The 24205-nt window shown below is 38.4% G+C and overlaps 2 protein-coding genes across 6 annotated transcripts in view; one reads left to right on the top strand and one right to left on the bottom strand.

Annotated features, from left to right (window-relative positions):
• LOC144658572 (uncharacterized) overlaps positions 1-24205 on the bottom strand; it is a 154108-nt gene that overhangs the window by 56178 nt on the left and 73725 nt on the right. For 4 of the 5 annotated variants that reach the window (XM_078519041.1, XM_078519019.1, XM_078519050.1 and 1 more), the window contains 6 exons: positions 22657-22752; positions 19180-19218; positions 14794-14874; positions 14073-14150; positions 12617-12676; positions 12076-12138 (listed from right to left, as the gene is read on the bottom strand). In XM_078519041.1, coding sequence (XP_078375167.1) covers positions 12076-12138; positions 12617-12676; positions 14073-14150; positions 14794-14874; positions 19180-19218; positions 22657-22752 — 417 coding nt within the window. The remainder of the gene's footprint in view (positions 1-12075; positions 12139-12616; positions 12677-14072; positions 14151-14793; positions 14875-19179; positions 19219-22656; positions 22753-24205) is intronic. The other variant, XM_078519033.1, reaches the window with a different exon arrangement.
• Positions 1527-7236, top strand: LOC144636722 (uncharacterized). Its single transcript, XM_078495924.1, has 3 exons — positions 1527-1562; positions 6333-6624; positions 7033-7236. Exons 1-3 carry the CDS (start codon positions 1527-1529, stop codon positions 7179-7181), a joined length of 477 nt encoding a protein of 158 aa, XP_078352050.1. The 3' UTR covers positions 7182-7236.

Below are 24205 nucleotides of genomic sequence, written 5' to 3'. Positions count from 1 at the left end.
CCTGATTCATTAACATAAATGGCATGTAAAGCATGCAGAAGCGATGACGTTCAAGCCGGCCAACTGGTACAAGGCAATTAAATGCTGAAATTGTTTAATTTTTCTTGATAAAAGCATGATTTAACAGCATTGTCTGTCACGAAAACCAAACAATGCACTTGCTTCAAAGATTTGCTGCTAATAATAATTTGCTCCCAATGTGTGGCTTCAATAGCTCAGTTAGTAGAGCATCGCAAACACGGAGGTCACGGGTTCGAATCCCGTTGAAGCCCTTTTTTTTTTCAGGCTTCTTTATTTCCAATTGCTTAAATTGGAAATTCACTGCGATGATCATTTATCACTTTCATATACATCCGCAGTTCATATATGAATCATTTCATATACATTACATCAAACAAAAGTTTTTAACTTATTTTAGATTTCCTGTTGTTGTTCAACTGATTGCTTTAGATATTGTAGCCAACCGATAAACGATATATGGGGTTCTTGCACCTGTGCAGGTACTCAGCAAGGTCATGATCAAAGGCTGTCATCTCTGCACATTTTTGTAATGACTGACTGATGACTGTAGAGATTTCTGTTTTCTAAATTTCACCGTACTTATCAAATATGTAAATTTTCCCAATTGTTTATACTTTGTATCAGTTTTTTAAGCGATGGCGTGACATCGCTTTAATGGCACGAACGGTTCGGTTTGTCTGTTTGGCCCGATTGAACAGAAATCAAGTTTAACTTAACAAGAAATCGCTGCGTAAAACACAAAAGAAAAATACTTCTGTGCATTTTGAATGGAAAACTACAATGTATGAACAAAAGAGACATTATATATGATGGAATCTATTAGATTGAGTAGACAGAAATTTCTAATTCTTAAAATACAAAGGGCCGCTGTGAGCAAGAGACCGTTTGACCTTAAAAGCTTGCTTGCGCGTATCGTATGTCGTTTATCCGTGATATCACACTGCAGTACCCTAGTAAAAATAGGCCCGGAATTCCGGTGGAATTCCAGCGGAATTCCAGGTCCGGGGAGGATTCCAGGTGGAATCCGGTGGAATTCCGGGTAAGTGGAGCCCGGAATTCCGGAGTCCGGTGGAATGCCAGGTCCGGAGTGCGGAGTCCAGTGGAATTCCGGGTAAGGGGAACCCGGAATTCCAGAGTCCGGTGGAATGCCAGGTCCGGAGTGCGGGGTCCAGTGGAATTCCAGGTAAGGGGAACCCGGAATTCCGGAATCCAGTGGAATGCCAGGTGCGGAGATCTGGAGTCCAGTGGAAAACCGGGCAAGTGGAATCTGGAATTCTGAGTCCGCTGGATTTATATGGAGATTTTGTATTTCTTTGCTGCACCCAATGCCATGATTTTCCCCAAAATTCATTATGAGTGAGAGTTCAATCAAAATGATAGGCCAAATAATAGAGCTTCTGACAATCTAAACAATTTTTTTCGTCTGTACAATTATTGCATACCGTAAGTCTCAAAAAATACTTGAAGACATGGTCTAAATGGATCGTTTCCACTTATTAAGCTTAATGTCTTCGCTAAAATACAGTCAGCAGTACAAACAGGTACAAAGAATAAAACACATTTATTTATATTTGTCTCAGTGGCCACTTGAGTTCAACGTTTATAAAATGTAAATAAAATGAGATAGGTACATATTCTTGTGGCTTAGCAGCTTATCAGTCGATTGAAGCAGGTTTATTGAACGAGTGTGTGGTAGCTCCACGGCTCAACGCTGATTAACAGTGGATAACCTTTTAAAAGAAACTTTAGATTAATGAAGCTCACTCTATTCCAATCCAACAAGAATGCACGTGCGGTCATGCAAACACTGTGAGTAAACAATAGACTTGACTCTTTACCGAATCAAACCGCCGAGCCACAAACTAATGTCCTGTGTTCAGTAGTTTATAAGTTCTTCTGCGATGGAGAAATAGTAAATCCAAGAAATCCTTTCGTTAGATCTTCATAATCTTAAATAATATTCAGTGGCAGCTCGCCGTTCGTTCTGTGCGCCAAATCTAAATCAAATCAAATCTGCTAAATCAAGAGTTGGGTTGAGACTACAGCACACACTTACCACTCATTGCCCTTGTAAACAGGTTATGTCACTCATTCTTAAGTTTCTTGCTTCATTTATAAATATCAGCAGCGTTTAGTAATATTCCATTTACGTCCATATTTTGCGGGCGATGTCCGCCACACAAAGTCTGCCGCTGTCTGTAGTTTCTTGCATTTGCTCCTTGAAAGTCTGATCTTAGTAAATCCGCTCCGAAAATTAAATCGGTTTGTTAGTGTCAGTATAATCCTGGATAGTAGAAATCCTTGATATATAGAAAATGTTTGTTTTCAAAGACATATTTCCAAACAAGCCTTGAACATTCTGCATGCTTTCACTCGGTTGGATTTTCGTGACAACACAAACTGAAACGTGATCTCTGACATATGAGACGTTTTAATCTAATTGGTCAACTTTGAAAAACGTGTTTAGTTTTCCGCCTGTAATGAGACCTGAACGTTTTATACTTGACCGTTTCTTCAAGCGGGAATCGTCTCTCCTGTTTCTTCATGCAATGTGCAGTTTATATAGGTAAACTCCTTCCTTTCTGCTGCCGGAAAAAAAGATTCTCTGCAGCGTTGTAAACAATGTAATTACCTGACGTCTTTACATCGGAGTGGAATGCGTAGCGACGCCGTGTCTGTCCTGAAATGTTTCGATGTTTGAAACAGTTGTTCGCGTGAATGAAGTGGTCTTGTCAGCAATTGTGTTCAGCTATAAATTATTTCATTTCCTCAAGAAATGAAACAAGGCAACGATAGATCTTTGCATCGGTTTGTGGAATGCGAAGCGACGCCGTCTCTTTGTGCTAAAATGTTTCGATTTTTGAAACACTGTTGTATGCGTGAAATGAAGTGATCTCATCAGCAACTATACTGTGCATGTTCAGCAATAATTTTATTACCACAAGAAATGAAACAACCTACGATCGATCAACTGAGAGGTAAGCACTTTTAAACAGTTTGTGTGCATGAATAACAATTAAATTAACACGGCGATTACAATCGCGAACGAAAACAGTTGGTCATGCGATCAAAGACATTGAATATCGCATCGTTTTATTATTTGATCTTTTTAATTCGCATGTTAACCACAACCAAGAATAAGTGTATCTTTCTTTCAACTTTCTATCTCAAGTTAGATTCACTTAATATGTACATGTTACTGTAGAGTTATAAGAATAGTTGTTAGTAAATAAAAAGGTTGAAAGTTACATGTTGTGCATGTTTGTTTTTGATTTAAAATTCTTCTTTCGTTGCATTCATTTCACCGTGTGCAAAATATTCTTTGCATTTATAAGTACATTGAGAGAATAGAGTAAACATTGTAAGGCTGCTTTTCTATTAAAAAAAATCCATGTTTTCACTGCTCCAGTTCAAACAAGAAAATCAGTAGTGCTACTAGCTAATTCCGGCGGTATTCCGGCAAAACTCCAGTCGGAAAAGCTTCGACCCAAAATTCCGCTGGAATTCCGTCCGGACTATACTACAGAATTCCGGCGGAATACCGGGTTGAATTTTCACTGGAATTCCAGCTGGAAAAGTCTGGAATTCCGGCGGAATGCCGGCAATAATTCCGGGGAAATTCGGACCGGAATTATCATGAAAATTCCAGCTGGAATTGTCCGGAATTCCGGCGGAATGCCGGCAATAATTCCGGTGGAATTCCGGCCAGAATTATCACGGAATTCCAGCTGGAATATTCCGGAATTCCGGCAATAATTCCGGTGGATTCCACCTGGAATCCACCCGGATTCCGCCTGGAATTCCAGGCAAGTCCGGGCTGGAATTCCGGCGGGATTCCACCGGAATTCCGGGTCTTTTTTTACTACGGTATCACGCATCTTTGTTGAGACAACATAGGGATATCTAAATAAATAATAAAAATATAAAATAAAGTATTACTGTTGTTCAATTGAGCAAATCTACGAAGAAAATGTATTATTTGCATCCTTGATCTGTGAATTCATAACAACTGCATTTATTTGAATTCCATCAGATCCTTGGACTATACTATTAATTTATAAGGTGTCAGCTACTATTATTTACTTTAAGTTTTTCTCAAAATTATGTAAGACCCCTTGTGAAACGCCATCGCTTCTGCATGCATCACATGCCAGTTATTTAACTATCCAGGTGAATTTTGCTTAGTGTTCCACTCAGTAATTTTTTTGTTCAGTTAAACTTGATTTCTGCTTGCAGGGCTGATCTCTCTCTGTTCTTGTTCACTTTATTGTCAGCCATATTTATTCAGTAACTAATAACACAGCTGGATGGGGTCTGGATGAGATACAAGTTGCTTAGAAAAGCAAATTCCCTTGGCGTAAAAACTCTAGGAAATTTTCCTTTTGAGCTATTTCTTGCTCTATATTTTTTCGAGGCTCCCTGTTGTTTTGGCTGTTCTTTGTTTTACGTAACCCCTGGCGAGTTTCACAAGTTTTTTCTATACACCGAGGATAAGCCAAAGAATGACTCTCCCTTGTCAAAAGTAATGTGGTGAATCTCACAAGGGAATAAGCCAATGTGCCAAGTTCCCAGTGCTCTTTGGTCAAGGTTGTAAACCGGACATCTCCCAACTTGCATGCCAGCATTAAGCGATAGTCATCGCTTAAAAAAAGAACCGAAAGGATTGTGTATTCAACATTATCTCTTTGAGCTTTCATGTTGTAACAGTATCATCATCATCATCATCATCATCATCATCATCACTTTGTTTACCCTCGGATTTGTAGAGTGGAGAGTGTTTGTGCATGGTCAACACAAATTAATGCATAAATTTCTTTCTAACTTTTAGCATGTAGTGTATGCTGTATGCTGTATTTAAAGCTGTTCATTCGACATAGATAAACAGGGATAGCATTAAAAAAGCAAAATTTGGGGAGCTCTTCCATTTGAAGACCATTACGCCTCTTGACTGTTCAAAATGGAAGCCAACAAAATGCTATATGGGGCCTTTTATAGGCTCCCTCTGTGTTTAAACATGTCGGATTTTCTAGACCATTTTCTTGCAGGTTTGTTATATGGGCATGTTCATTAAGTTTCATGTCATGTTAAGAACGACTTTCAGCAGATTTCAATCAACAAATTGATTTAGCGGCAGAAATTGGAAAAATCGATTTCCCTCATTTTTTGTCCACAAATAGCCTTTAGCTAGCCTTGAAATTTGATGTAGTTTTTTCCGTCTCAAGGCGCTTTACATCCGTGAAAAACAAGAAAAGGGAATTTCGCCCACAAGATCGCCAAAAATGGCCGAATACAAAGCTAAAATTTGGCAACCTAAGTTTTAATTTAGTTCGCGTGCAAAGAAGAACTTGAATTTTTGGATACGTTTTCTTGAAAGGCGAGGTATTCAGCTTCTAAAAATAGGTAATAACTTGACTTGACCTTCATTCGAGAATTAATTACAAATTTTGTAAAAATATCTTTATTTACTTATGGGAAAATCCCTAATTTATTGATAAAGTTCAGAATTTTTTTTCGCCATGTGCCATAACTCCAAATTTCTTCAAACTTCGGCTGTGGAACCCTTTTATGCTGTTATAAATTATGTATAAAATTCAGCATGGGTTTTCTTTCGAGAGATTTTCGAGGCGCCGCTGAATTAACCAAATTTTAACGAAATTATCAGCAAATGTAAACGATGGTTGCTGGTTGTTCATTTCAGCGGGCTTGTTGAAACATCCAATATATCTTTTGAAATTCCTTTACAAACATATCTCCGTTCTTAAGATATAAATTGGTTCTTGAAATTAAAAAATCATGGCAAAAAATTCATTCTTGGATAAAATACTGTCATTAATAGAAGAAATATTTATTTTACCCGTACGTCGGTAATTAATTTGGTGGTCGGCATTTCGTGATTTCTGTAGATTCCTTGTCGCCGTAATGTTAACAATATGTGTAAAACTGCTTCGTGAACGAACGCTGTTAAAAAGGATGGCAAGATTATTTAATGTATTTGGCAGATAAGATGCTAATAAAATGCTTACCTTTAAAACACGATATGTAAAACACATCACTCAGGATACTTTGGCGTACTTTTTACATTTGGTCGTGATAATGATCTTGATTGACGTTTTCAAATTAGAAAACCTTGATACTAGCGCGGGAAACGCTTAGAACGCGAGTTTGAAGGAAACGTGTTTTTTATCATTATTTCTGTATGGAAGCGAAGTGTTCTTTTAGCGCTATTGTCGGAGATTCCTGCACCTACGAGCGAAGAGATAAGGCGAAGAAGACAGAAGTTATTCCGTTGTTATACTGTACTCGAGAAATAGCGGGACATAAGTCTACATGGGGACTCAGATGTCGAAACAGAGGTTGATTTGATTCTTGCCAGAGCAGCAGTTTTTTCCTTTCCTGAAAACATTGGTCAGTTCACTATTTGTCCCTACCACCGATCTTCCTTGGGAACTGGATGGCGCCGTGGATCTCAGCGATGCCAGGTTCCTGAGAAATTATCGGGCCATAGCGAAGATAGAAGATGGCCTAAAGCAGAGAGAGGCCTTGGAAAACGGGGAGCAAAGTTGATACATCAGAGAACAGGTGTATTTGTTGCCGTCGGATCAGGTTTGTACAGATTACAATGAACATACATAGCTATTAAACAAGTAGTAATTTCCTTTACAAACTAAAGATCATTTTCGTAAGGGACGGACCATTATTTTTTTGGAGGGAGGGGGGATGAAAAATATTGAAAAAAATTGTTTGCAGGGCCTGGAAAGACAAAATAAATTGTTTGCAAGAACGATATGTATAACAAAAAATAGTAAGAATTTCGAAAAAAATGTTTGCAGAGGTGCATAAGCTAAAAAAAAAAGTTTGCAGAGGAAAAAAATTCATACTCTGAGGCATATGCCAGCCTGGTCGCGTGACTTTGTTGTCAAAAGTAGTTCTTCTCATCACACGGGAAAAACAAACACTGATGACAATGTCCCATTCAATGTTAATATTGATTTGAATTTTTATTTGTTTTAGGTGTTTGTCATAACTGTCGTATTTTACTTTCAAAACTGGATTGTGAAGCAGAATCTACAACAGAAAGCAGAGAGGCACTTGCTGAAGAGCTTAGTGACGAAACAGAAGTGCTCGTCCTCATGGAGAATCTTACCATAGTGAGTCTCTAATAGTGAGCCCTTTTCACCTTTTTTTGTACTGAGCGTGGTAAACAGTGTAAAACAATTCTAGACAAGATACTACTAGTGTAAAATCCGAAAGCCCCAACCCCCCCCCTCGTCCAGGAAAGCCCCTCCCTCCAAGAAATAAGTTCCCTAAAAACCTGACGCAAGAACCTTTCAGATAATAACCGCTCCCGATTTAAAGCCAAGAAAGTACAATTTTTCGGATTATAGGCTGCTGCTGTGGAGGTTGTTTTGTTAGTTATAACAAAAAATGCCCCTCCCCCCTACCCCACTAAACGACTAAACGAACTGTTTGGGGTTTTAATGTGTTAAATTTAAAAAGCTTTGCCTTCTGGTATTGTATACCCCAAAAAGAGAACGTACGGAATCACGTCCCAATAGAAACGCAAATGCATTGCAAACATCCATTCAAAAATAACCTCGCCTCCCCGCCCCCCCCCCCCCCATCATATGTAAGCCCTCCCCGGAAGTAAGCCCATTTGAAAAAGAAATACAACTGCTTACAGAATTTCAATAAAAACTCTATCTATTGGTTGTTTACTCACAGGAAAACTAGATTTTGAAATAAAAAAGGCGTGGCACCATACTGGGGATTCCACTCTACCCTGAGAATATTTTGCCGGTTTTTTTTGCGATCTCTGTTGCCTAAAAGAAGTACCTAAACCACGACCGACAGGAAGCGTGTCTTTTCCTATGGGCTGGGCATTGCGGTCGTCGCAAGTTAAAAGAACTAGATTCAATACTAGTCAGAGAGATAACTTGACAAAGAAGTTCGATCTTGGAGTGTTACGCCGCATATTGTAATAATCGCCGCAAAATGTAATAATAGCGCAAAATGTAATAAAATTGACGCAAAATGTAATAGAGTCGTTAACGCAAAATGTAATAACTTTCAAACGCAAAATGTAATAAATTTTCTAACGCATAATGTAATAACGCAAAATGTAATAACACTAAAATAACATGTTTGTTTCCTGAATTAGGCGAATTGTACTCAATAATTAACCTCGTGTATTCCATATAGCAACTGCCCATCTCAGACCTATTTCTTTCTGGCAGTTACTTTAGATATGAATTTTTTTATCCCCGTCAACCCCGCTGTCCTTTTAGATCGGATTTGGGAGGAGATGGAGCCTTGACTCTGAACTGTCAAAAGGTTGGGTCTGTTTTGTACATTAAAATGTAACAAATCAAACGTGTTTCATTGGAGCTGGTAAAACTGGCCTCTTAGCATTCGAGACAAGTGAAAACAGAAAGTGAGCGAATTAAAAAATACACCCCCCCCCCAAATCCGTCATAATAGCAAAACAGATACAAGCAAATAGTCGTCTATGTTGTCAATCGTACGTCAGTTTTTGTCACCGACAATCCTATGCAATTTACACTTTCTCATCGAAGAAGGTAAACAAGAACGTTAAAGTGAATGGTTAATAAGATCCCTGAAAACAAGAATACTTTGTCCTCTGCCTTTTCCAGTAAACTTTGGAAATATAAAACACACACTGATTTCATAATATTATCAACTTGAAACTTATTACAATCACCGAAAACTTCCTTTTTCTGACGTTATCTCTCTAGTAAATCCATTCTAAAAACAAAACAGTCAGTGTCCACAGAATATTTCAGACCCTGCCAGTAGGCAGTCTAAATCCCACTTTGCATTGATTGTCAGAATTTATTTTATTTTTATTTTAAACTAAGAACAGTATGCAAGTATGCAAGTTGAGTTAGACTGGAGCTTTTCTTAAAGCAAAGGAAGGGTACGCCTATAATGCCGAATTCGCATAAAACCAACAAAAGTTAATGTCACTGAGCTTGGCTACACGATTTCAAAATATATATAAATTTTAGAGTTATTACATTTTGCGTTATTACATTACGCGTTAGAAAATTTGTTACATTTTGCGTTAAAAAGTTATTACATTTTGCGTTAACAACTTTATTACATTTTGCGTTATTACATTTTGCGGCAATCGTTATTACATTTTGCGTTAGTATTACATTTTGCGGCGATTATTATATTTTGCGGCGTAACATGGAGAGACATCGGGGCGAAAAGCAGATCCAGACTCTGTTGCAAGAGCCATGATGACAGCCAGGGACAGTGAAGGGAATCGTTTCTTTACAAGCGCCGAGTTTCTGACTTCCAAGCAGATAGCAAGCTTTTTTAGTCGCCTGGCTGCTAAGCGACGCCGGCAAGATATAGCAGATGTTAGTGATGAGGAAGTGGACAACGCAGAGAGGGAGAGTGCCCTTCAAGAGTTGACCAATACAGTCATGCAGGAAGTGTCGCTGGAGCATCCAATAGTTTATGACTGCTATAACCTATGTGAACTCGTCCGTTCCTCGAAGCTGTCTTCTTTTGCTATTCAAAAGCAAAAAGAAATCTGCAATCTCTTTGAAATCGACACCAGTCATATTAAGGTGAAACGAAAGAAGCAATACGTGGATCTCTTGGTTTCTTTTTCGAAGAATTGTTCCTGCCAGAAGTAACTGTGACCAACATTGTTCAAGGCCAGGAAGAATATATACTCGCTTTCTTTATATAAGAACCTTTAATTTTTTTAAGAACGTCGATGCTGGAGACAGAACGAATTTTATTTCAAATCAGGTACGAAATAATTTTTTTTCAGGAGCCATCGATAATGGCCCCTGATCGTTTCAAATTCGATTATGGCTCTGATCTTTTTAAATTCTGACCTGAAACCACCAACAATTTGCATTACTAACTAGCGACGTAAATATGTAAATTTCAGTAAGGGATGAATTTACTGCAGTACCAATTTCATAGGTGACGGAGCAGGGGACTGTATTCCCCCTCCCCAACAAAAAAGTGGGGCAAGCCCCCCCCCCCCCCTACCTCCAACCCCCTCCCATCTTTCAACAAAACCTCTCTTCCCAAAACGCTACTAGGAAAGGTCCACAACCTGTAAGATCGTATTTGAAATGGTGGCATCGGCGACTTCAAAGCAGACATGTTCTGCTCTCCGACGTCTTAAGAATTACCCCCAAAAAGCGCTATGAAGCAGGATCGTCTAAACCACCTAGTTCTTACCTATCGTTTATAGACACACAGTTGTTCAAATAATTTGGGAAGATTGAGTAGGGGTATGCGCCCACCTCAGTGGGGGGGGGGGTAGGAATGGGCTTGGCTTGTTTCAAATGGCGCTCTGTTGCATCTGACTTTGGTTTTAAAATTTTTAAAAAGGGCATATCTTTCAGCCGAAAATTAGATGTTCTAATGTAGAAAAGAGGGTGTATCTTGGGATTAGCGTTACTTAACCATGCAGCTTTATCGACTTCATGTCCACAGTGTATCCACTGCTTTATTCCATACCTAACCATGTTTATACCCTTATTTTAATTATTTCTGCCGGTTAACTCTTTCCATTGACCATCAAAAACTCGCGGTCTACTGAACAAAAAACCACGCAAAGATGTAGTTAAGTTTAATTTCGCTTCGTTCCTAAATATGTGTCGAACAGTTCAGTTTGTAATTTGATCATTTCTTACAGTGTTCTTTAATTTTCGCTATGTCACACAAAACTAAAAATTTTATACCATTTATTACTTGGAGTGTTTACGGAAGACCTTAGTTTTTCCTTTACATTTGATTTGGAAAATCTTTCTTTCGGTATTGTGTTACTTTAAATGCATTAATTGCAGTGGTCCCACAATACAAATTAGTTTCTATTTTCGTCTTGCGACATGAAATCGACAACTCGTCAAGATATGTCTCACACTCGAGAAATTCATTCAGCTTGTTCCAGTTAAATATTGTTACTTTGCGCTAAAATCGAGTTTATTCTACCTGTATTTAGGAAACAAGATATTGGCTTATGAGTACTAAGAACTCATAACACAACTGTTGGCTTATATCGCCTTTTTTGACTAGACCGCTTGGCGCCAAAACACGGCAACAGTCCGCTGTTTACATTTGCTGATGTTATTTCGTTAAAATTCGGTTATTTCAGAGGCGCCTCAAAAATCTCTCGAAAGAGAACCCACGCTGATTTTCCTACATAAGTTACAATAGCATAAAAGGCTTCCACAGCCAAAGTTTGAAGAAATTTGGAGTTATGGCACATGGCGAAAAAACATTCTGAATTTTATCCCTAAATAAAGGATTTTCACATCAGTAGATATCGGTATTTTTACAAAATTAGTAAATAATTCTCGAATGACGCTCAAGTCAAGTTATTACCTAATTTTAGAAGCTGAATACTTTGCCGTTCAAGAAAACGTATTCAAAAATTCAGGTTCTTCTTTGCACGCGAACAAAGTTAAAACTAAGGTTGCCAAATTTTAGCTTTGTATTCGGCCATTTTTGGCGATCTTGTGGGCGAAATTCCTTTTTCTAAATTTTCACGGATTTAAAGCGCTTCCAGACGAAAACAACTACATCAAATTTCAAGGCTAGCTAAAAGCTATTTGTTGGCAAAATATGAGGGAAATCGATTTTCCAATTTCTTCCGGCCGAAATTTGAAATTTGCTGGAAGTCTTTCTTAATTATTATGCATTGCAAATTGTGGGGTTACTGTTACTGAAATTTGTTCCTTGGTCCATTGTCATGATTACTGTTCAGTATTGTGAGAAATTCTTTAAAAGAGAAAGAATGTTGACTGTGAGGTTGTGACAATTATTTTGTCTGTGGTCGCCCGGAAAAATAAAAGAAACAAGGACTTGCCAGCTGTGGTGACAGAAAAGGAAGTAGCTTGTGAGGTTGTAGTGAAAACAAAGAAATGCTTTGCCATGCAACAGAGAAAGAAAACTGCCTATGGGGCTGTGATGAATTGCCTGTGTTGGCACAAAAAAACTTAATCATATTACTGTAAAAGGGTACATTGAACAGTACTGCACCAATAAAACATATGATACCTCTTTTTCTAGATTCTCTATTCTTTTCTCCCTCTCTTCTAATAGTTCTTCTTCTACATGTCCCTGAACAAATCAATGAGAAGGAAAAATTTTATGGTGGCTCAATACAGCTTTCATTTCTTTGGAGTTCCTATCCTTTATTTTGCTCTCAGGTCTAAACCCTTGCAGCTGAAAAGCTTAAAACTGATAGGTTACAAGATACAAGCCTCTGCCTTAGCATCTTTTGCATGTGGCTTGAGACGATGTTGTGTTACCATGGCAACCCACCATATCATAAATCAGGCAAAATTTTTTTCATTGTTTGTGTACAACAGACTAAAATATTCTGACATTTTAACTTTGAAGTAATAAAGACGGACGGAGTTTTATTGCTTTTATTTTTGTATGCTTTCACATAATGTTGTTAAGTTTCACATTAGCATCGTACCCAAAGAAAATGCAGAAACTGTGTTGAGCCACCTTAATCATTGAAAAGCACAAAATTGCATCATATACAGCTCTTCTATGCAAATTATTCACATGACTTAAACAAAATACATACATTGACAGGATTAGTCATCACTGGAGCTTTAGACTCTTTCTGAGCTTCAATGCCACGGAGCTGCCAGAAAAAAGGTTTCTTCATTAGAGGAATATTCAACATAAATAAGCAGGTCTTAAACAGAGTAAATGAATTAACAGCTTTAGGACTAGATGGCAACATATTAGTTCTACAGTTCAGCAGTTATGAGTAGAAAGCTGAGAAATAGGTTACCCACTTTCAAGAGCCTCCCAGAGTCCCAACCTTGGTCTACATCTCAGTTTCGTCACAAATTATTGTTGGGTCAACAAGGTCAGAAAGTATTCTAGGACTATGGGACCTTACCACTTTGCACTCGATGTGAAGGTGAACCAGTGAGGAAAAGTTAAGGCATCAGGGTTTTCGTTTGAGACCGGAGGCCGGACGTATCGTCCGGTCATTTCCCATTCCACCTCCGGTACTTTGATACCAATATTTGAGAGTTTTTTATTTTTTTTACTATTTTACTTAAGCATCTCATGCCCTTATATAATTACTGACTAGAGGATAACAGAACCAATTCGCAATGATAAACAACTAAAAATTCTGTCGTTGCCATTCTCCCTCCCCCTCCCCCTACCAACTGTCCATTTTCATTCAATATTTCACTTTTTAAAGATAACTTGAGTGAACTCCAGCCCTTCCTGGGAAACTGATTCCTGGATTTCAGAAACGCTGGAAACAGCGTTTCTGAGTGTTCTATTTTAAAAATTTCTGAGGGGCTACCCCCAGACCCCCCTAGGTGCATTTCAAGTCCGGTGCTTTCACAACTTGTCCGCTACTTTACAAAACTTTAAAACCCTGAGGCAGGGATTGAAATTGACACCCCTGGTGGTCATGTCAAGCAACATCAGGCCGCCTTCATACAGATTGGCAACCCCAGATAGGAAAGAGATTTGTCAAAATCTATCATCTTCACCGACCAAGGAGGCAACTCCAAGCACAAGCCCAGCATAGGGAGCAAATCGTCTACCAATGTGGCTGAACCGCAGCCTGATATTGAGCAGCCTGTTATCCCAAAATAAATCAACCTGTCAAAAAGAGCCAACAGATTGCACAGCACACGTGCCTTACTGAAATAAAGACATTTTCAGTCGGATAGAAGCTTTATAAGGACTGAGAAAACTTTGAGACTGTTATTTTTCTGTTGTTTAATTTTCTCACACTGAAACTGCATCTGTCATGAACTATCAACCTACTCAGTCAGGGGCCTTTTGACCAGATACTTTGATAACAATGTGGTGTTATATGTTATAGTTATCAAAGTATCTGGTCGAAAGGCCCTGACTGAGTAGGTCGATAGTTCATGACAGATGCAGTTTCAGTGTGAGAAAATTAAACAACAGCAAAAACAATGATTTTATGATATTATTATAAAAATAAATAAATAATAATATGGAAATTGGTAATTTGCAGCTTGTAAAAAATAATATGTTACCCTTTCTAGAGTTTTCTGGTGTTGGACTCTGAGTTTATTTAATTCTTGGTTAAGCATTTCATTTTCCTCTTCCAATTCCTAAAAAGAGAATGCTCATTTATGTTAAAAAGGTAAATTTCAAACTCAACCAGCTGCTTTAAGAAACTATTGCATATACAGTATGATGACTCAATCTAGTTATCACAATTACATTAATGAAAATATCTATTTCATACTATTTCAATTCTGTTGTTAACCACTTATTATCAAGCCTCATATATTTATATTTTTTAACACAACCTGATAGCCAGGCTCTATTTGACTTGGCAGAAGAAGTAAATACGAATGGAGTTGGCATCAAAAATGCTACATTTTCTACCTGTGCAAGTTGCCAAGTCAACTAGCCTCTTTGACATTTCTCTATATAATTTGACTTTCTTGAATGGGAATATTACACCACTCCACTCAAGGAAGAGCATTCAAATTCATTAGAACAAGGGGTGGAGAATGGTCCTCCAAAAAATACGTGTCTCGCAAAATTTTAGCCAAATTTCAGGGGTCTCGTTGCCTCGAATTAAATTCGAAAAGAAAATTTTTTTCTTTGACGCCTTCTCGCAGTCACAATTTCTTTTGCAAGGCTAAAAAGGTCTCGGGCTCGCAGAAAAGATATCAGTCTCGCCGTCTCGCATTTACTATTCGACACCCCTAGAACAGTTAAGGTCAACACAAAAGAAAAGCTCACTTTGATATCTTCCAACAGATCCTGGCTAGTTGCTCTTGCAGGAGATGACAGAGTAGTTGAAGCTTTAGATGAGAATGATTCCTAGGTCAACAACAGCAACTTTTCATTTAATTACCCAAATCATTGTACTACTAATAATGTAAAGCAAAATGAAGAAGAAATAACTTTTTTAACCTGCAATCAGGCGTTATTTTTCTCGCAGCAAAGGGGTCAACGGAAAAATGAATGCCTGATACAATTAATATTACTTGTAGGGTCATCTGTAAAAAGTCCAGAAACTGGACTTTTTTCTGATTGGCCAGGAAACAAAAGGCAACATGACAACTCTATTCTGATTGGCTAATTGAGTTCAAGTGTAACTTCTGGGCCAAAAATATCACACATAGATGATTTTTATCATGGCGGGTGTTGAGCGAAATAAAGTAGAGAGCGAGTTTTTCTAGCTTTAAGAAAATCTCTCAAGAGTTTTGTTAACAAAACACTTAAAGACGAATAAAGGGAGTGTATTCGATGAATAGGTGTGAAAAGAAGATGTTTTGGCGGTGCTTCTGACAGGATTCAGCAAAAGCATGATCCAATGTTGTCGAAGATCACACCACCAAAGATGCCAGATGATGGTGCCAGTGATGAAAACTACGACCTTGAAATGTCTGACGTGAGCCTTACACAAAAACAGCCTTTGCTGAAAACAAATTTTAAAAACCCTCTGATCAGCTCGTTCAAAAAGGGTAAATTCTTTAAATACATGTTTGTGAGATGTATGATCTGCCATTACGTTTGCCAAAATAAACCTTTGAACAACAAATTTGACCACCTTTGCAGCAAGCTCAACGGAGCAGCTTCCGGTAAATTATGATTGGCTCATGCTTACCTGATGGCATCACCAACATTCCTGTTGACAGATACTTTAATAAGGGGGTGGCAGACGACTTGACAAGTAATTGTATCAGGCTTTCCTTTTTTTCTCCTTCCCTCCACCACTAAAAAAAAAAAAAGCCTGATCGCAGGTTATAACCTTTTTGCCAAGAATAGCTTTTAAGCTGTCACAATGAGGGTTGTTTACATGTAGTATGCAACACAAACAGGAACACAAGCAAACAACTGACAAATACATAATGTAGTTTATAATTAACACCACTATATTTATTCTGTAAGTAATAGGAGAAAAGCAAATTTAAAAACCATGACGGCCTTAATTATTAATTTGTAAAGACATGTTTTTGCATAACCTATGCTATTGTAGGGGCTAGGGTCATGTGACCAGAATTTTTGGTGCTGAGATATCAGTTTTAGACATCTGCCACATGTTTTTGTGACGCTCATTTTGTTAAAAGCATTTGAAAGTGTCTTGCATTTGTTTGTTTTACCGGTAATACAATTTAGTGACAGCCATACAGAGTATGGTGTCTCCCTGGCTGTGATTATTTTAAATAACATTTAAAACTAATTTAAAAGATCTCATGTTGAATACAACTAAAATGGACTCCAAACGCATGCTTTTTTGTTATTAAGCATAGATAATTTGTGGTTATGAAAATATACTATACATTCTGTTGACATGAACCCTATGTACTGGAATTTACACCTGTTACAAGAGACCAAGCTACCACAATGGTGTCTATATGTTGCCCATGATGAGGAAGCTTGCCTGCCTTTAAGACTTTAGAGATATGCCAGCAGAGCCCTTTGTGCCTTTGTTTAACCATGCTGGACAGGACTTGCCTGATGGTCAAACAAAAATAGACACCCTGGTCCTCCAGGTTGGAAGCTGGGGGTAGGGCTGACCCGTAAAAATAAACTGTTATGGAAACCTTCACCAAAAACCAAAGCTGTGGCGGGAGTCAGGATCTTGACAGACGAGTTACTGTCCCAAAAGGTAAAGATTAGAATTTTTTGCTGGAATGTTCACACCATGCAACAGACTGGCAAGCTGACCCAAGTTGTAAAGAAGATGGACAGATACAACATGGATATCATCAGGATAAGTGAAGCAAGATGGACAGGATCAGGGATGATGAAGGAGAGATCTGGACGAGAGGACAACCAACATAAAGAAGGTGAAGCAATCGTGATGTCAGACAAAGCAGCAAAGGCATTGATGGAATGGAAGCCACTGGAGGAGACACTCATCATTGCTAGATTAAACTCCAGGTACACCTAGCTCACTATCATCACCTGCTACACGCACCCATAGAAGATGCAGAGGAGGTGCAGAAAGATGTTTTCTATGACCAGCTACAGCAACCTATTCAAGAGGTACCATCAGATCGGAGATGTCAACACTTGTGCTGACAATGAATGAATGAATGACAATGAAGCATGAGAAGATCATGGGGAAGAATGGGTGTGGTAACATCAACAACAACAGACATAGACTCTGTGACCTGTGTGTAGAGAACAATTTGGCCTTTGGTGGAAACCCATTCCTATTCAGAGTAATCCACAAGATGCCACAAACATCCCCAGATGGAAAGGCATACACAGATTGATCGCATCATTAACAACAAGACTTTTAGTACAGTAGTGGAAGAATTTGCTCTTTGACATAAAGGTGCAAAGACGAGCAGATGTTGGAAGTGATAGCAACACTGGCCATCACCCACCCTGCCTCAAACACTCTGCCACCCTGCTTAAAGTGAAAGAATCTGTAACATCCAAGATCCTTCTGAAGATCTTTCACAAAATTGGGATTTCTGAGAATATGCTTGCGTGCCTAATCTAATGGCCTTCTTCACAGATGTTCTTTGGGCTCGTCACGTGTTTCACCCCTACGAACATTTGCTCAACCGAGCTGCCACTCTGATCAGCGGGGGTTTGCCCTTGTTTTGAAAAAAACAAAAAACAATCAGCATCCATTTATTGTATGGCTTCACCAGATACTCTCTTACTTTACTTTGAGATAGCTGTACGGGTGATCTGTTTTAGAGAGGTCTGTTTTTGTGCTGTATTATGTGAGAAAGGCTGAAAGATGTGTCTTGCGTTATTTTGATCTATCGTTTTGTTACTTAGAGCGAGATGTTCAGCTTTTTGAGAAAAGAGTTCAAAGCCCCACGTTCCAGAAATTGAAGGGTGAGCTATGATTGGCTAACCGTCGGTGAATGGAAGTGGCAGCTCGGTTAAGCAGACATTAATGGCGGAAAAACGCCTGTCGAGCCCAAAGAATGCTGGCAAAGGAGACTAGATCTAAAACCCTGTCACCACAATGTCACGTCACCATGTAATTAAACTGTAGATACATTTTAGGCGAATAAAATGGGGTAAACTTCTGACTGGTCTTGACTTTTTAATTTGACCTTTGTTACAACTTTATAATTAAAAGTTCCAATTTCCAAAGCTCAGCCACAGGTTACCAATGTTTAGTTCCACAAAGTTCAAGTCACAGCTTCCGAATTGGGGCAGCCAGTTCTGCAGTGAGGGCTAGTCTTCCAGATCACCTGATCCAGGTTTTGGGCCGCTGTAAAGTGATGCTTACAAGCAGTATATTTTTGAACCATCACAGGTGTTATAACTCGTGCAGCCAAATCAATCGTCAATTAGCTGGGTGACAACCTCATGTGGGTTTTAGTGTGTACCCCAAATTCTGAGTTTGTTGTTAAGTATTCATATATTTGGTCTATTATTGTTACATATATAATCACGCCAAGTAGTTTGTCAGGAATGCGGCATATTTGCGAAGAGCCTGACAAACAAAAACGCTTTGATGAAGGTGAGACTTCATTTTCTTTTGTTTTGGAAGGTTGAATAAAACTTCTGGGACTAGAGTAATTTGCTGCCTGATTGCATGATTCTGAAATGTCACAATTAAAGGAAAAAACAAGTGTAGCATGGCACAGGGACCACAACCCAAAAAATTCTTCTCGAGTACTTAAATAAATAATGTTAGCTTAGCAAACACTGTAACAATCCTGTTGTTGTCAATTCCGAAACAGACTGCACACTCTTAAAAGTTGTTCCACAACCATTGATCAAAATTGCAAATGTAAACATTACTTTTGCTTGTGTTTTTGAGAGTTTCTTGGGCAAAAATAACCTTGTTTTTTTCTTCTTTAGTGTTTGCGAGTGACAAATGACCTAGGAGAGCTGGTACTGATTCCAGAGTAGGAATGAATGGAATGTAAAATGTTTAATTCAACTTGTTATTGTCTCTAAGATTCTTTACGATTGCTGATGCCAAAGAAGAAGTTTTTTCATTGCTTTATTTTTCACTTGTTTGAGGGCCACTAAGATGATATAATATGCAGATAATATGAGCAAGAAAAAAGTAACAAGTGTCAAAAGACCTCTTCCTACTACAAATTGTGCATTATTGTAATCTTTATTCTCAGCATACAAATGTCATAATTTAGTTACCACCATTCCAAGCATGCACTGTGAGCCTTGATTTACCTGTGGTGATAGACTGCCACTATTCACTGAGCTTGGAACCTAAGAGCAGTAAAGAAAGTTATGAGAAACCAACAAATATGCAAATTAAACGTTTTGTAACAATTCTTACATGTTTATATTCCCAATTAAAGGAAAGCTGACATATGCATAGCCTGCGTAGCTGGCAGTATTGCTGGGTTTTTTAAAGTGTGCACAAGCAAGTGGCGAAGCCGTGACAACGAGCAGCGCAGTCGCAAGAGGCTTGGGAAGGAGGAGTTTTAATACCACCTGCCTGGATGAGCATCTTTTTTGGGAAGTCCATACGCTGGCATACGCATCATTCTGATTAGAGCAGAATGCTAAGCACGTCAATAAAATGTTTTGGTAAGGAAGCGCTCCAAGGAACCGGCAGTTCTTTGCCGCGAACAAAGCAAATCAAGCACATCAAACATGGCACATCAAAGAACCCTAGTCAGCCATGCCCTTGTTTTTGTTTACATGCGGGAATTTCGGTTTTTTTATTTTTTCGCAGAGCATGTGTAAAAGAAATAGATCACTGCAAATCTGCTAAATTTAATTAATCAGACTTCCAGTAACACAACTTACAGCAATGCAATAAGATTTCACGTTGCCATACAATTTTCATAATTTCGATGACTAGGGTCCTTTAAGCGTTATTGTGGGCCAGATCAAGTTTGAGAAACTGTTTGAAGCAAGAGCAAGAAGTGGCCGCAAACCATTTTCTTTGTGGGTTGTGATGGCCATTTTGCTAACTCCATTGCAGTTAGCATAATGGCCATTACAACACATTAAGGAAAACTCCTGGTGGGACTCAGAGGAAAGCACATGTATAAGCATTACATCATTATGTTTTGGTCGTATTGTACTGTTAAGTTAATCAATGACATACATTGGTTTGGTTAGATACTCTGGTATTTAGAAAGCAGTTTTAATTCAACAAGATAAAGTGTTTATTTTTTCCTAAATGGGACCAGATTGGAAGCAATTGATTTCAGCTGGACTTGTTGCGCGACATAACTTTGCAAAGAAAATTTCTGACCGATACAGGCGCGTAGGAAGGGGGGTTCGAGGGGTTCGAACGAACCCCCTTTGGAGGTCAATAATGGAGGACTGAAAACACAAACTGTTGATTTTCAGCTTTTAGCAAATAGTGGGGGAATGGAAAACAAACTTTGAGTGTTGCAGCTTTTAAATTACCCTGCAAGAAAACGAAAAAGTATTGGGAAAGTATTAAATTGTTAGGAGAATGGGCTCTCCTCACTGGCTCTCATGGCCTCCACCCGAGGATGATGCAATTGTCAAGTTTGCTTTACGAATAGTCCTGTAGTGAATTAGTAAGTAAGTGGCCTCAATATATCCTAGTGACCTAGTATTATATGTAGTCAAAATACCAATCCCATCGTTAAAAAATATTTCCTTAACAGGCGTTCGGGATTTGTTTTAAAATGGAGTATCAATAGACGAAAGGCGGGGAATACAATTTCGGGGGACCCAGGTGATACGTGTATTTAGTGCATATTGACGCTTTGACGCTGCGTTTAGTACATTGACGGTGGAACCGGGGGATGGGGCGCTTAAGCTTTTACCCTGAGATGCCTTTGTACTACAAGTCAAGCTTTTGTAAAACGTTTAGTGTACTAAGCCGGTATGTATGTATAGTTTTGTATGAATGTATCAAGTTAACAAAACGCCGGAAATATTGTTGTTATGGCTAAAAATAAGTGTTATTTTACACTCCATCGAGTTTGAAATATTGACGTGCACAATACTGAAAATAGCATTTCCGGGCCTCTAGATTTAAAATATTCTGGGGGACATTCCCCCAGACCCCCCTGGAGGCTCGCCCTTCGGCGCTCGTATTTAATAACCCCCTAAAAAATATTCCTGTCAATGCGAACACCCTTCGTAAAACCTCAGCTACGCGCCTGCGATATATTAGAGCACTCTTGTTGAAGCCTAGTTAGTTTTAAAAGATAAACTTTTTTCTCCGTTAGATTTTTGCCAAATGAAGAGTCTGATTTGTAGTTCTGTGTCGGCTGCCATTATGAAACATAGTTTATGGAGGATGTTACTGTCAAAATAGATCGCCTGAGTTATTTAAAGCCACAGAACCTGTCAACAGTTTGTCAAAATGCAAATAAGGGGGCAGAGGTCTGAAAAGCAGCCCATTTGGGCAGGCAGTATTTCAACTCCTCCTCCCCAAGCCTCTTGATGCTGGGCTGCTCATTGTGGTAGCTTCACTGCTTGCTTGTGCACGCTTTTAAAAAACCCAACAATACCGCCAGCTTTGTAGGCTAACACCGCATGTTAATATTGCTTTCTTGATGTACTGTTGTATGTAAAGATACTGAGCTAAGCTAGTTTTTAATTAGCCATGTTCTAAACAAGCAGGGGACTGGGTATGAATTTTAAAAATTGATTAAATTGAAAAATGAACCCTGAGATCTGAAAGAAAGCATCCAAACATTAGTTTATTTACAAAATTTGATTGTTATTGGTTGAAACACATAGGTATGGTTCACTTTTAGAAATCGTTAAAATAAGAGAGCTTAGTAATTGGATTGGAGGGACAGCTGTCTATCCAATCCATACTAAGCCTTCTTATTTTATCGATTTTTAAAAGAGTATCATGCCTTTGCGTTAAAACCAAAAATTCTCAAATTTGGTTAAGTTTCTAATTTTTGGATGCTCTTTCAGATGACAGGCCCAATTTTTCAATTCAATCGATATTGAATATTTGTACCCAATCCCCTGCTTGTTTCAAATATGGCTAATTCAGGCAGGCATGACATCTCCTGAGACTGAGGGCTAAAGGCAGGATGAGGAAAAGAGCCCCTGGGTACAGATTCTCACCAGTCTAGTTCAGAGAAGCCATTTGCAATATACTGGTCCCTGATTGGATGTGGAAAACATACTTTTTATTTTTCTGATCAGTGAGAGCAGAACCGTGAAACTAAACCAGCAATTGCATTGTTATTAGCAACTTCGGAAATGAAAACAGCAGTGGAAACGTTTCCAAGATTTCCGTCGATCAAAGTTTTAACCTTGAAAACAAGTCTTTTGTGTTTGGAAACTGAATGAAGCTCAACAATTTACAGATCTGTAAAGGAGCTACAATGTACGTCACAGAGAACGCATGAAAAAACTGGCATGTTTTTTTCAAGTGAGTTGTTTGTAATCTGTCTTAATCTTCATCAGTTGAAACCATCCGAGGCTATTTTTTCCTTTTTAATACTCATTTGATGTTTTTTAATGTCAGGAACACTAGTACTAGTACTACTATTTTGATGTTTCCTTTGGAACAATTTAAAAGAAATCAGTTAAATGGCTTAAAATAATTATGGTGACACTGCTTAATTTTATACACTGCTAATTTTATACACTGATTAATTTTATACACTGATTAATTTTCTACAAAGCCGGCAGTTGCAGACTTAATGAAGGACCCCCCTTAAAGCATACTGTATTCAGTCTTACCCCAGTGTCACTTGACTTCATTGTTGGATGGTGCAGTGGAACAGATGTGTCAGCCTCTGATTCTTCAACACTGCTAAACTGTGAAATCACTTCACCCTAACAAAGAAATGCCATATCAACTTTATCCAACACTTTAAAGGTCATGCAAAAAAATATATATATCCTCATATACCAGAAGCAGAAGAGAAAATGTTTGAGTATATACAATGTAAGTGCTTTCTCTCAGGACTGGAAAAATGTGTTGTTTGGTTGCTTGAATTGATAGCTTACATTTAGAATTGACCTACAATCATATCTGGGAAAAGCTCCTTTGTTGAAGCCATTACATAATTGTCATATGTGAATCGTCTTTTGCAGCTAAGAGATTTGGCAAAACTGTTTCATTACTAGCAGTTAAACGGAGGTTTCGGGGCAGGGCCGGAGAGACAGATGTATGTCGGATAGATTTGAGCTCACTTATGTAAGTTTTTTAATATGCGACAACTGACTCAAGCTTGAATATTTTGAGAAGTGGAGAAGGCCGTTTAGAAGTGTTGTAACTTTTGAGACTGTTTCAGGGGGCGCCAATTGATTAAGCAGTTTTTAGTGCAGAATGCACTATTGTGATGGTTTGGTGGGTTGGCGTTTGCTAAACCCCTAAACCACTAAACCACTAAACCACTAAACCGCTAACGCGGTGTAAACTTTTAATCACAAATAAATTAATTAATATCAATTAATTAATTATTTCTGTAAAGGGGGAAGGGGATGGAGAGAACCTAACCGTGTGCCCTTGGTATAACGGGGAGTGTATTTACGATACTTACAATTGAAGAACTCAAGGTATATATTTGTTTCAGAAAGCACTATGCTCTCCTTGTGGTACAATTCTTTCTGAAACAAAATACTTTGTGCTAAACGCATGCGCAGATCAGTCTACATCACGAACATTGCGTGTTTCTTCTGCAGAAGGAATCGTGTAGACTCCATGGCGCCAAGTTAAAACCACAAATTAATTGAATTAAACACTAATTAAGGCGTCATAGTGGTTCATGTGAAATAATTCCTGATATGGCAAAGCTGTTTTCTTAGAAAAGGTGATAATATCTGTTTTATAATCAATGTCGCCTTGTTTGCAGAAAATAAATCACGTTACCATATCATCGTGTTACATCCGTTTCGACAAAAACAAAAGTGTAATGTTACATGTTTTTGATAAAAACAAAAGTATCTCGTTTACCGTTTCAATATCAAACTGACATTCAAGCTATCGAAAATTAAAATAACAGGGACGTGTTTAGAAATTTTGTATTTAAGCCTAACGTGGTGTGCTTTTTAATGCGGTTGAATTCCTGTAGAATCCGTGGCGTTAATTTAATTAAACTTAAAAAGGCATCACAGCGATCTGCGAGAAAAACAACAGTATCATATTACATCCGTCACTTCCTTTCCTTTGATTTGTTCTCCATCGGTTGAACTAACCTCTGTTTTATTTTGTCAAACCTCTGCCTCTTAAGTTGTTTGAACATGCTTTCGTGACGGTTCCGACATTTCTTGAAAGAAATCTTCA

The sequence above is a fragment of the Oculina patagonica genome, chromosome 1 (genome assembly GCF_052425735.1).
Source record: "Oculina patagonica isolate OP01 chromosome 1, crgOcupat, whole genome shotgun sequence".
NCBI classification, from domain to species: Eukaryota; Metazoa; Cnidaria; class Anthozoa; order Scleractinia; family Oculinidae; genus Oculina; species Oculina patagonica.
This window is presented reverse-complemented; position numbering and strand designations above follow the sequence as displayed.